General features: G+C 36.5%; 1 protein-coding gene across 1 annotated transcript in view; it reads right to left on the reverse strand.

Annotated features, from left to right (window-relative positions):
• The window catches only part of LOC126824319 (spidroin-2), a 35,412-nt gene that overhangs the window by 6,332 nt on the left and 15,286 nt on the right, over positions 1 to 13,794 (reverse strand). Inside the window, exons 4-15 of the mRNA XM_056101727.1 lie at positions 12,783 to 12,800; positions 11,770 to 11,877; positions 11,469 to 11,576; positions 11,036 to 11,086; positions 10,187 to 10,549; positions 9,834 to 9,863; positions 5,095 to 5,160; positions 2,719 to 3,015; positions 2,256 to 2,291; positions 2,011 to 2,058; positions 1,775 to 1,810; positions 376 to 414 (exon numbers count right to left, since the gene is read on the reverse strand). Of these exons, the coding sequence (XP_055957702.1) occupies positions 376 to 414; positions 1,775 to 1,810; positions 2,011 to 2,058; positions 2,256 to 2,291; positions 2,719 to 3,015; positions 5,095 to 5,160; positions 9,834 to 9,863; positions 10,187 to 10,549; positions 11,036 to 11,086; positions 11,469 to 11,576; positions 11,770 to 11,877; positions 12,783 to 12,800 (1,200 nt within the window). The remainder of the gene's footprint in view (positions 1 to 375; positions 415 to 1,774; positions 1,811 to 2,010; positions 2,059 to 2,255; positions 2,292 to 2,718; positions 3,016 to 5,094; positions 5,161 to 9,833; positions 9,864 to 10,186; positions 10,550 to 11,035; positions 11,087 to 11,468; positions 11,577 to 11,769; positions 11,878 to 12,782; positions 12,801 to 13,794) is intronic.

Consider the following 13,794-nt stretch of genomic DNA (forward strand, 5'->3'; position numbering starts at 1 on the left):
AATCCCAACATATTTACCGAGTCTCAGGTCTTAAAAAGCCTGTCATTGAATCAACTGGCGTGGTTTCGATTCCCCAGTTGTGCGTAACAAGGAGTAGGGTCGACTGTCCAACCTCGTGGGTTTTTTATTGAAATAAAAATGAAACCATATGTTAGTCCCGAAATGACCTAGTTTGTTTCGAGTTGACATTAAACTCTCACTATCCCTGTCTCTCTCGCGCGCTAAGTCAACCTACTTGATCTAAAGACAATAATCGAAAACCCTAAACCCGCTTTGTGAACTATATTACAAGAAATATTTTATCGGTCGAAAAGATGGGCATTAGCGACAAGCTACATGTGATAATATGAAATTATGTTATAAAATAAAACTCACCGGGTCCAGCACTTGTGCTAGGGTCAACATAACCAGGACCTTTATGATAAAATATTTATGTATCAACCATATGAATTTCAAGGGTATAATGCAATATATCTAATAATACATGCATCTGATTAAAACACAGATCCTATTTTGTTTCGTTTTTATAGTTAAAAATTTCGTTTTACTCGTCTTTACTGCACTAGGATATGGAAGAGTTGTTATCATTGACGTGTTCTGAATGGTGTGAGGGATTAGCCAATAAAACGGTCTGTCAAGGTGAGATTTAGGCATGTTTTGCACGCAACTGTGGGTAATCCACAGGTAACATCAATGCTGATTGCTTAATCAAATGTCTTACGTCATAGGGTCAAAAGCTGCTCGTATGAGCTCAGCTTGACCTAGTGTAGGCCATCGAAAGTATAAAAAAACGAAACGAAATATAAATCTGTATTTTAATCAGATTGCATAAATTGCAAACGTCACATAATGAGTAATATTATACCAGGTTTATAATGTGTTTGCCAGACATTATTAGACGCACTTAAACATAATTTCATTAAAATATACTCTTTAAAAAAAGAAACGCAATGTGACATTTCGTCGTCGGTATACCCTCGCTCTACCATCGTCTTGTTGCAACAGAAACCGCGACACATCGCTACACCAAACTGCTCTCTAATGTTGCTGGGGCCATACCCCCAGTGTCTGAACCCACTGAAGTTGGATTTCACGGTGTCGGCGTATTTCAAAACAGCAGCTCTAACGGGGACGTCTGGCTCGTAATACGGTTTCACGTAGGCGTTTACGGACTGTCTGGTCTGAGATTCTACGCCGTCCGGGAATTGCTGCTGCAGTAGAGGTCGCTGTTGACGTAACCAGAAGTGACGATCCAGGACAGGTGGGGGTCACTCTTGTTTGGCCTGAGCTTGGGCGGTCACGTGTTGAACTTCGCTGTCGGTACCTATCTCAAAGGCGAGAAATGGAACTCAGGGAAACATTCAGCAGACTGGCTACATCTGTCTGGGATTCACCTTCTTCTAATCGACCAACAGCGTTGTTGCGTTGGTCTTCGTTCAGATGTGGCATCACTTGGTTGAGTGTTTACATGTCAAACTGATTTTGAAACCGAGAACCCAGGGATTTTAAAGGCCTTAGATTTAGGTTCCATGCGAAAAGCTCGCGAAGTTGTTAAATTCATTTGTCTTGGTGTAATCAAGCGAACACAAATTTCGGCAAATATGATGACCAGTCACAATTAGTGACCCTACATTTAAAACCAATAATGAATTTCTTTTATCGTTACATGACATTAAAAACAAGTAAGATTTATGGAAACAACGACCTCGTTCAAATAAAAAAAAATGATGAAAAGTGGGCTGTGTTTCTTTTTTGAAGAGTATAATTTGATTACCTGAGTTACTATTAGGCATTGGTTGGAAATTGGTTGCTGGAAAATGGAATACACTTGGTTAATATACAGGTTTAGTAATAATATAGTATTAAAATGTTTAATATTAAAAGCCAGACAATTTCTGCATTTAAGTCTCACTGACATGGCATTGTTATGTTTTGAATTTTGATTTAATTAATATTTTAATCACTGCTGTAGTAAAGAAGTAACACCTTTAGCGTTACACTTCTACTTACTTGTTCCTGTGGTAATTGAGTTTCCCACACCGGGATCAACCATGTTTACTAAATATATAAAAATGCAAAATGGGAAGTCAGTGGTTTCTGTTTTACAAATAATCCATCGTTATTCTAAACAATGTACCAATTTAATTGTAAATATATATCACAAACTTTAGTTTACAAGTCGTATGCATTTTTGTATAGCACACATTGAAAGCAGTGTTTAATGGCACAGGTTGATATTGTAAAAAGGACCATACCTGTAACAATCTGTGCATTACTACCTCCATTGTTTGCTGCAAAAGATTATTATAATAATTAATGATCAGTTATTACGAGTATTATGATTTAAGGTCTCTGAGCGTTATTTAAGCGATATAGTAATCCGTTGTAAAACCCAGTGGCAATATCGGGCCTAAAATGATTCAATTCCAAAAAGTATTTCAGAGATATTATGAACTGAAATTCCACAGATCTATGTTGCTCCCTATGTAAATGGTACAACGTCATTTTTGTTTCGCGAAACCTAATTGATGGGCCTGTTTTCATTATGATTTAATCCAAGCCGGGAGATTATCTAGCGTTAATATTTGTTTTTGTTTAAATTCAATGTTAAATAATCAGCATCGGCGTAGATTAAGCCTTGCGAAATTTGATATTTTCGGAGAATTGCAAATCCAGCACAGTTACTTTACTATGATGTAAAATACCCAATGTATTTACCTGCAAATGGATCCTGGATGCTTGTCACACGCCCAGGAAGAGGATTTATGTATGTTGTTGGCCTGGGATCATTTACAATTGCATTTGTCTGTTGAGCAACTGTTTGTTGTTGAGTAGATTGTGCTGTGGCAATTGTGTTCGGGTTCTGGGGTATGTATGCAGGTGGTTGTAACCCGACTATCTGGTTTGTAGCTATATTGGCTTGTGGTTGGTATGCAGGACCAGCGCCCAATGTAACAGTATTCTGTCCAACTGTATTGCTAGAAGTACCAGCCTGGTTGTTGTATTGTGTAGCCACTGCAATGGAAATCTTCAGGTTTTACATTTATTTATCATGACATAAACAAGATGTTGTTTGGATGGCCGAATGATCTAACGCATACGCTTTATGGTCATACAGTCTGTTGTTGAGTGGCATGGTTTCGATTCCATTTTTGAACTTGACAAGGAGTAGGGTCGCCTGTCCAATGTCGTGGCTTTTCTCTGTGTTGCCCGACCCCTCCCCCATGTAACAAAATGATCTAGTTTGCGTCAACTGAACGTTGCGCCCCCCCCCCCATACACACAACTTTACGTGTCTAGCAATAGGCATACTGTCCGTACACTCTATAGAACATCTGCTACGATGTCATATTTTGGGAGTTTAGGTGTTATATTACATTCGTCAATACTGCCACCGGGTTGTTAGTTATAAAAAAACCCTTCTCGTGGTAAATCATCACATACAATTATCGGTTAGACAGGGCTTGGCAGAAGAAAGCACTATTCCTGTTTACTCAATATATCCAGCAAGAGTTACATCGAAGTGGTCAATGCCATGGATATCGATGGATGCATTTAAAATTTATCCAAAGTGGCCATACTGAAACTTTTAGATCTGTATAGGTGTGGAATGTCGCTTGCGTCACAGACTTGGGAGAACACAATATAACGGAATAGGACCAAACTATGTGTGGCACGTTGATTGGCATGACAAGATAAAAAGATTTGGATTGTGCAATAATGTTTGCATAGGTGGATTTTCTCGATATATTAGAAAAAGTGAATTCACAGAAAGGAGCAAATCGGCTTCTGAGGTAGAGAGAGAGGGGAGTGAGTGGTCTTTATTAGTGAGAGAAAACCGGGTGAATCGGAGAAAACCTACACCACAATTCCCCCCAATTGCTCGATTTCCCTTTTCGTCTGATAATAATCGTAGTAGGGACACTCCCTAATACTGTGATGAATGTAATTTATCAGCCTGTTCCAGTCTTTTCAAATTGGGTAGTGCAGGGTCAGGAAGGCAGCCCCTTGCAAACGAAGAGGTTGATCAGACTTTCTGTTTGGGCCTGGTAGCTCAGAGGGGGGAGCGGGGGAAAACGTCTTATCGACATAAACTAGGTATGTTAATAAACATTAACAGTGGGGGGAAACCGGATGACCCAGAGAAAACCCGCGAAGTTGGACAGGCGACCTTACCATTGTCACGTACAAGACGGGAATCGAAACAACGTCTCTTTTGTCTTTGCTAACATTGTTACGATAATAAATAAAATCTCGATTAAAAGCAAATAATCAAATAGATGTTGTGTTTCCATCCATTAAAAATCACAAACACCCGATGCTCTAGAGAGTGGCTTATGGACTTGTCATGTGAATAAATGTCTAATTAATAATTTATATAATATTTGAAGCCAAAATAAAGACCCGCAATAGTCCGATATATATCTTACATAATGCACCTTTAATATTCATGATTCGTATAATGCTTATGACAAGGGTGTGGAATATAAAGTCTTATAGCAATATACAGAGGTTCAGGTTCGCTCCTCTGTGTGTTGACAGAGAAAGTTCCTCAGTATTTCCGGCGTGGGCTTCCCTTGTCCAATGTACACACTGATGTGCACGCAACAGACCCCTTGGCATTTGGAATTTGAAATATGAGTAGAACGCAGTGCCGCTGTCCTTGTAAAATTTCCCTAATATTCTGGAATTCATTAGTGCGCAATAGGCATTGATTGGCGCGCGCTAGTTATTATCCGGTTCGCGCTAGGTATTTTGTTTATATTTTTCGCCCCTTGCCGGGCGCCGTAGTATTGTATATATCGGTAATTGTTTTATAATAGGCCTACCCGAGACATAAAATTGTTACATGTTGTCTTTTTTATTCAACATTTTTGCAGATAAAATATTCCAGAACATTTTTGTATATGAAAATTATCATCCATTTTGTCGGAAAAAAATTGAAAGCCAGTGTGAGCCTTGTTTCTCAGTAGTCTGAATTGTGCAAAAGACAGAATATGAATACCCTTTCAATAACACCTGGCACTCGTTTTACGTATTAAATGATTAGGCATTGCATTGCATTATTGTTTACTATGTTATAATGAACTTTACCTGGACCAACAGGCGCTGGACTTCCTGGGTCAGTATAACTAGCCTGTTGACTGGATCCCGTTGCACCTGGAGCAAACGATAAACAACGAAATCAACATTTATTAAAGACTGGTAATAGTCTTGACAAAGAGAAACCGTGCTGGAAAATCCAGACGATCGGAAAAGTCAGACTGAGTGAAAGGCCAAAGGTGTGCATTAGCATGACGAATGATAGGGTGCCCCACCATAAATAAATATCTCCAAATATCTTGACAATTACCACAATATATATATATATTAGCTTCATTACTTAATAGTCAATAAGTAACAATTGGCCATTAGCTTCATTAATTTTCTTAAATCTATCCCATGATTATCTTCCACTCATTGTTCATAAATTGAAACCCATATACTACAGATTAACACATGTGTGTACATGTTTCTATTAGTTAACGATATACTATGTAACCATAGACAATGGTAACTATAGCCAATTAAAACCAGTGTTACTATGTAAATATGTATAAATATACTATACTGTCCATCTTTATACAATGACATTATTTATGAATAGTCCCAAGACGGACGAAAAGTACTTTAAAATGTTAAAATGTTATTAAACCAGTGTTGAAATCAGTTTGTGTCGGCATACCTTTTTTATCTTTTCATCATTTACCGTGAAACAAAGTAGTGCAGTTTTGCGGTTGTGCTAATAATTTTGGATATATATATATATAATATAAGTAAAATTCAAGTATTAGAGAAAAACACTAAAAATAAATGGCCTGACGATTCGTTTGATAACGATGAAAGTACTAGCCAAAATTTTAATTTTTAGTGTTTTTTCTCTAATACTTGAATTTTACTTATATGATTAACTGAGAGTTAGATCGTTTTATATATTTTTTTCTTATATATATATTATATATATATTATATATATACCAAGCCTTAAATCAGTTTCGCACATTTATAGTCACTAAATATATAAGACCAAACAGCTCTTTATTTGGTGTTCTTAATTCTTAGTTCTTAATGTATTTGTACACTAAAATTAACATTTGTATCTTATAATCAAAATTTGTTTTACAAATCAGAATTTTGTCATATCAGATTTTTAAAATGTATTTTAATATATAGATAAAATTTATTTTAGAAATTCAAAATTTAGCCTACATTTACATTTCATCAGAGAAATACATCGAAAAACAAATCTGGAACAACAAATTTCTAAATACAAATCTTCCAAAACATTTCTCCAAAAACCATATCTTCAAATAACATTTCTCCAAAAATATTTCTCGAAATCCATCGAACTGGAATATTATAACGATATGAGCGGAAATCACCCTGGCATACAATAAGTCACCATACAATAATGGGGAATCGAGCAAGCATATACACAATCAGAAAAATCGCTTGTTGACCGCGACACTAGTGAAACCACATGCGTAGTATGGCTAATCGGGCCTGGCCTTCGAGGAAGAAAATAAATGGAAAATAGTCTATTTTCAGAAACTAGGTTTTGTCTGATAGCGACATAATTCTGTTCTCAATCGAAAGAGTGTTTAATCTCTTCTAAATCATGTAATCATGAATAAATAAATACTTTCCGCTCATGCATTACACGATAACCAGTATTTTAAATTTTAAATACCCCCCCCCCCCCACTAACTTAATAGTATTTAGCGCCATCCAACTGTAATAGCTTTTCCAAGCTATGTAAATTTAAATGTGCCAGAATATAATTTACATTTCTGAAAAGGTAAACGAAACTTCTTTTCAGTGGTATTCTGTGTAATATCTGGAATGTCGTAGTATGACCCGTATTTTGACATTGACAACCTCAACCCCCCCCCCCCCTCACAGTCAATTAATAGAGTTTAATAGTGTATAACTTTTTAAGTTATCTTCTGGCACGTTTATATTTATATACCTTGAAAAGAGATCAAAGTTCAACGATTCTAAACTTTATTAAGTGAAGGGAGGGGCGGAATATTTAAAGTAAAAAAAGCGATCTTAATAAGAAATTCTCGACATCTGTTCATATACAGCTGAAGGTATGTTTATTGTTGCTACAAAATGTAAATTATTTTCTTGCACATTTGTAATTACATACCTTGATAAAAAGAAGTAAATTGGAATGACACTAAAATGTATTAAATGGGGAGGGGGTGGGAGTATTTAACGTCAAAATACGGGTCATAACACAAAATACAAGATATCGGGATGTATACCATTAAAAAGGTCCGAATACATTTTCAAAATTGTAAAATATTTTTTGACATATACATATTTACGTACCTTGTTAAAGCAGATATAATTTGGATCGTCTGAACTCTGTTTAGTGAGGGGATGGGGTATTTAAAAGTCAAAATACGCGTCTTAATACGAAATTCCAGTTATCGTAAAATGCTTCACCTGAAAGTATTTGTCTATCGCTCTTTGAATATACGAGTATTGACTATTTTACTGGTACATTCGTGATTACATGATTTAGAAGAGATAAAGCCCTCTTTTCGTTTGTCGAAAGAATTTTTTTTTTTGCTATCAAATAATAACCTAATTACTAAAAGTAGACTACTTTCAATTTATTTTATTTAATGCTAGATCAGATATATATATATATAATTCAAGTATTAGAGAAAAAACACTAAAAATTAAAATTTTAATTTTTAGTGTTTTTTCGCTAATAATTTTTAGTGTTTTTTCTCTAATAATTTTTAGTGTTTTTTTCTCTAATACTTGAATTTTACTTATATGTTTAACTGAGACTTAGATCGTTTTATATATTTTTTTCTTATATATATACACACATATAAAACACACACGCGATTTCAGATTCCACTAAAGTCACGGTCATTGAGCGATATATCTTATTGTATATATATGGGAGGCTTATCAGACGGTCCTATTTCAATCGCAAAGAGATACACTGCTAAAAGTAAAAATGGACGTTTTTGATTTTTGTCTTAATAATGAGTAATTGCTCCACCAAGCCTCAGACATTCAGCAATTCGTCGTGGCATGCTCCTAATCAACCGTCCAATCACAATTTGGGTCAATCTGACCCACTCCTCTTGCAGTGCCACGGCCAATTCTTGCAGTGTTGTCGGTTGACGTCGACGAACACGTCTCCCGATCAAATTAAACGTAACGCACTAAAGCAAAGTTACGCTAAACAGTAAACCGTATGCAAGAACCAACAGGAAAGCAAACATGGATAGGATAAACCAGCACGCGGCAGTTTCATCAACCCTTCCTTAAAGTGTCAAATTTGACAGTGAACCCCTCCCACGTGTATGGCGCTATCGCGTGTCGCATGTGCAGCTCAGTGGTTCTGTTAGGGCGATAAGTTATTCATCTGTGAACATACTCTCAAAGCATGTCAAGTGTCCATGACTATTTATCATATCACAACCTGCATAGGTATTTGCATTTCAATATCCCCTACTTTTTTTTGAAGAGCATATGTTTGCTCGATTTTCCTTTGTTGTATGCCAGGTTGATTTCCGCTGTCGTCATAATGTTCCGGTTCGATGAATTTCCAGAAATGTTTTGGAGACATTTTATTGAAGAAATGTTTTTGGAGAAATGTTTTGTAAGATTTGTATTTGGAGATTTGTATTTAGAAATTTGTTTTTCGAGATTTGTTTTTCCTTATATATCTATGATGAAATGTAAATGTAGATTATTTTTTTGATTTACTAAAATTAATTTTGTCTTTCTAAAATAAAATAAAATTAAATTAAATCAAAATTCACTTTACAAATCTGATATGACAAATGTCTAATTTGTAAAACAAATAATTATTTCAAGATACAAATGTTAATTTTAGTGTACAAATGTCGAAATACCACAACAAATGAAGAAATATGATTTAAGGACTATGAATTAAGAACACTGAATAAAGAGCTGTTCGGTTTTCCATAACTAAATAAACGGTGATGTGGTGTTTAATAAGCTATGACCATTTAACCGTCCATAAATAATAGACTGAAAAATGGTTACAGGCGTAGGACATTTAAAATATATTATTTAAGATTATTGCAAATATTTTTGCACCAGCAATTGCCTTTAAAGTATCAAGATCGTGCGCAATTTTATATTGTCAGTGGTTAAACTTTCATGTATTATAATTCAAATTTTCTGTTAGCCCAGTTGGCGCAGAACAGTGGGACATTAAACCCTATTTCATTTATTTAATTTCCTCTTACAATTATTTTTGTTAGAAATTCTGTGGCGCTGAAAGGACTCTCTCCCCACCCAAGCAAAATGAAGCCTTGTGATGTAACCTGTTATAAATATAGCCACTAAAGTCCGATTCTAACTTATAGAAGAAGTGCATAGACTAACTGTATTCGTTTGCAATGGCGGGGGTGGAGTGGGAGGCTTCAACGGTGCATTTCTCGTTCACCTAAGGGTATCTCTCAAGTCTAAATGTCAACACCACAGCCTCATTCTTTTACTCAACAAAATAATAAAGCAATCGGGGTCTAACGCACACCACTGATTTGACTAGAAGTACTGGCGTACCTGACACAGATGAAATGCGCGGCTCCCTACGGGGCTCGTACCAATGCCCTCTTGAATTAACGTAATTAACTACTGGCCCTAGTTCAGATGTTATTGTTTTTAAAGCTCAATCCTAAAATTAATTCACAGCTGCAATTGATTTGGAAGTCGATCACACAATACCATCAGACTTGTTATTATAACAATATGGGCGCTTATCACATAAATAAAACACCCAGCACTTACCTGAATTAGGCATTGGTGATCGCAGTGTCCCTGGAAGAAATGTACAAATAGATCATAAAAATTTATGTAACTTTTTTTTATCATTTCAGGGCATGTGGCACCTATTTCCATTAAGGCGATTTGCATGCGTTCACTTTTTGAAAGATTTGCCCATTAAATACTTGTTAGATTTTATATTTTGCACATTCACTTGTTGGACTTTCCGAATTTGTACATTGGACTACTGATTAGAATCGTTATGGCGCGACCTTTATATTCTGAATATTCCGAATGCACTTTTATAAAATTAATATTAACATTATTAAGATATATCAACATGAATCATTGTTTAAATATTCAACGTTTTCTTTTACCGTGTGGGTAGGGGTCTGATACATAGCCTGGTTCATATCCTGGTACTAATGGTTCTGGTCCGTATCCAGGTCCTGATGAGCTTGGTCCATATACTGGTTCTGGTCCGTATCCAGGTCCTGTTGAGCTTGGTCCATATCCTGGTTCTGGTCCATATCCAGGTCCCGCAGAACCTGGTCCATGTCCTGGTTCATATCCAGGTCCCGCAGAACCTGGTCCATATCCTGGTTCTGGTCCGTATCCAGGTCCCGCTGGGTCTGGCCAATATCCAGGTCCACCAGCTTGGTTTCGTTGATAGCCTTGGATATCCCCATTGCGATAGTCAATTGGTATAGTTATTTTTTGACCGGGAGCCAGCATTATCCCTGTAAAATTAGTTGAGTGACGGTAAGTGCGCCCGGATTAAAAATTAGAAGTAGTACTGGCCCTAATATACAAATCATTAATGTACTAAATGTCTAATGTAGGTGCAAACGTGATATTAATACTAAAGAGATAGTTCTTTTGAGATTATATTCGAAAACCATACTCGGATTCCGAACTTTGAAATTAAACCGTCAAAGGTATTTTACATGCACATGACTAGATGCTGTTCTTGTCAGAATTTCCGTCCGGAACCACTGACAATATGAAACTACGGTAAAATATCCCGAGAAACTTTCTATGCCAACACAGGGACCCCCTACCTTGTTAATCAGTGTCGTATTCACTGTACTACCGTGGCCAATAATCTCATTAAACAATGGCAGGAACATAGGTATATAAGCACAAGAATACATATCGCCCTCCATCCTAAACTGTTTGTGATACAAAAGTACGTATATAAATTGTTTTGAATCTAAAAAACATACTTTTGTTTGAGTTACTGTGAGTCATTGAAGATACTGCTGTTGAACTAGCACCTAGAACAAATCAATACTGCAATTATATGAAATAAAACGAAGTTTAATATCCTAATTTTCTGCCCCGGGATAATGAAGACGGCCAGAGGTTCTTTTCAGTACACGCCGGCGTGTACACCGGACCATGGTAACACCCGAACGTCTAGGCTTTTCGTCCTGCACCACAGACCGTTGGGTAGCAGCGCTGCAAAATCCCAAGGAACCTTGGATCTACTCACATCAGGTACATTGTCTCGAGAGATAGACGGTGATTGTTAAGCTTATGATATGAGCATGAAGCCATGTGTTTACCGTTTAGTCCTTACAAGCTGCAATTGTTTTTTGTTGATTAAATATTTATATATAAGTATATAAATAACAATACAGAAACAATATAATTTACCTGCACCACTTCCACTCAGTCTTGCTGCATTGGTTGCGAACCTGTCACTTGCCGCAGCAGCATTTCGGGCTATATTAGCTGCAACATGCGCTGCAACTCTCTGTTGTGCTGGAAAGCAAAGATGCAATTGAGGGGCCAGTTCACATTGATTATTTGTGCACGAGAAACATATATGTCTAAATGAAGTACACCATGTATCACTTCCTACAGAGCTAAATGTTTAGTTGTGCCTTTCTTTTTAAATAATATAATATACTATGACTAATAAAATAAGGCTCGGTAGAAAAAGAAATAGTCATACCTCCTGCCGCGGCTAATACACCAGCTTGAGCTTGTGCCGCTAACCCCATCCGTGCAGCTACATCATTTGCTCGTAAACGCAGAATATTATGAACTGGCGAACTCACTCCTGCAATAAAATAAACGTAGAAATTAAGTGGCGGAAAATAAGATGAAAAACTAATTTTATTTAATAGTATACACTCTATTGTTCACCTCCCTTGCAATAAGCTATACGAATTATAAATAGTTTCAATACTTAAAAAAATGTTGAAAATAAATGTGGCATCTTAAATGTTAACGTTACAATAGGACGGGTAACGGTGGTATTTTGCTATATAACCCTAAGAAGTGGAATTTTTCCTTTAGATTTAAAAAAAAATGGTTGTTTTAGCAAGAAAATTTAATGCCAACTTGAGTCTTATGAAGGAAATGTTGCCTAGACAGCGATACTACATATTTCTGAAGCAATGGCTGGAGGAATTCCTCTCTGGCCATTGCTGGATTGGTTTCCGACACTTTAGCTGTTGAGGGTGTGTGTCTATTCTTCCCGTTCAATCAATTCTATCCCAAGTACAGCAACATAACAGCCCTTCGTTTAATCTGGGGTCTTTCCTTAAACAGTATTAAGGTATTAAAAGCGGTGAAAGTAGTGTTCGTCTCCAAATAGTATTGTTAACATTGTATTCTTTTTGGTAGCCTCGTTTGTCACGCAATTAGGTTTTCAGCAATATTCTGCTATGCACTGGTTAATTGAGCATAATAAAATCGTGAGTCATGACGTAACGTTATGTTAACATATTTAGTCCAATTTGGAGCTCTGTTTAAAGGGTAATGATATTGTTACGCAGTTAGCTATTGGCTGTTAATCGGACTATTGACTAGTCATAATTTGGAACAGAAATTTGCTTCGTAAGTGTGGTTAGGTGTAATCAAACGAAACACTGCGAGGAGTATGAACGTTTAGTGTTGAGAGCATTAACATAAGTTTTAAAGGGTTCTTTTTGTATTGTTTGTAAATGATTATCTACTTACCAAATGGCGTAATGGGTACTGAAATAAAGGAATATTCAAAAGGTTAGACGTGTATGTTGTGTATATCTTACAGGAAGTGTATTGCATAATTTTTTGTCAAAATTTGTTTTAAAATAGCAAAGCAACCAAGGTGGTTCCAATAGTGTACACATATCTTCTGGCCTTATAGTTGGATCTACCGAGAAAAAGCAAGACACGTCTCATTGTAAAGAGTACAGGTTTAAACAACTTCCATCACGCGTGATTAGTTTATGTTTTGTGAAAATAAACGAAACATTAAATGAGACGATTGGCAGACGTTTAAATTTCCCTTGGAGTACCGTGTATAATCAGTTCTAATTGGCACGTTTTATAGTAACGCCGGCACATCTCTATTCATCGTCTTAAATATATATACTAACAATTTCCACATGAAATTCTGATTGATTAAAAAAAGCTGTTTTAACAAGAAACATTAATGGCAACTTAAAGTAGCTAAGTCTCTAACTCAATATCATCCAAAATCTAGGGGGGGTGGATGGCTGAATGGTTAGCGTGCGCGCGCTGTATCATAAAGTCTGTCATTGAGTCGACTGGCGTGGTTTCGAATCCCCGGTTGTACGTGGCAAGGAGTAGGGTCGCCTGTCCAACCTCGTGGGTTTTCTCCGGGTCCTCCGGTTTCCTCTCACTGCTAAAGACCCCTACGCGCAAGCGAATTATGTAAATAAAACTAAACCATATGTTAGTCCCGAAATGACCTAGTTTGTGTCGAGTGGACGTTAAACCCCATTTCTCTCTCTCTCTCTCTCATCCAAAATCTTCAACATTGAAAACACGATTTATTTGTCAAATTAAATCAACATTTATGTTGTGATCTTATTGGAAAAAGATGGGCTTTTGATATCCAATATTTAAGACAAAATAAACATTTTACCATTGGTACACGAATCGTGTACCATAATGCGCTTCAGCCCCAGTTGTATCAAGAGACTCGAGGGACGAGGCTAGACACATTGCACCAAATCAAACGGAG

This window comes from Patella vulgata, chromosome 6 (genome assembly GCF_932274485.2).
Source record: "Patella vulgata chromosome 6, xgPatVulg1.2, whole genome shotgun sequence".
NCBI classification, from domain to species: domain Eukaryota; kingdom Metazoa; phylum Mollusca; class Gastropoda; family Patellidae; genus Patella; species Patella vulgata.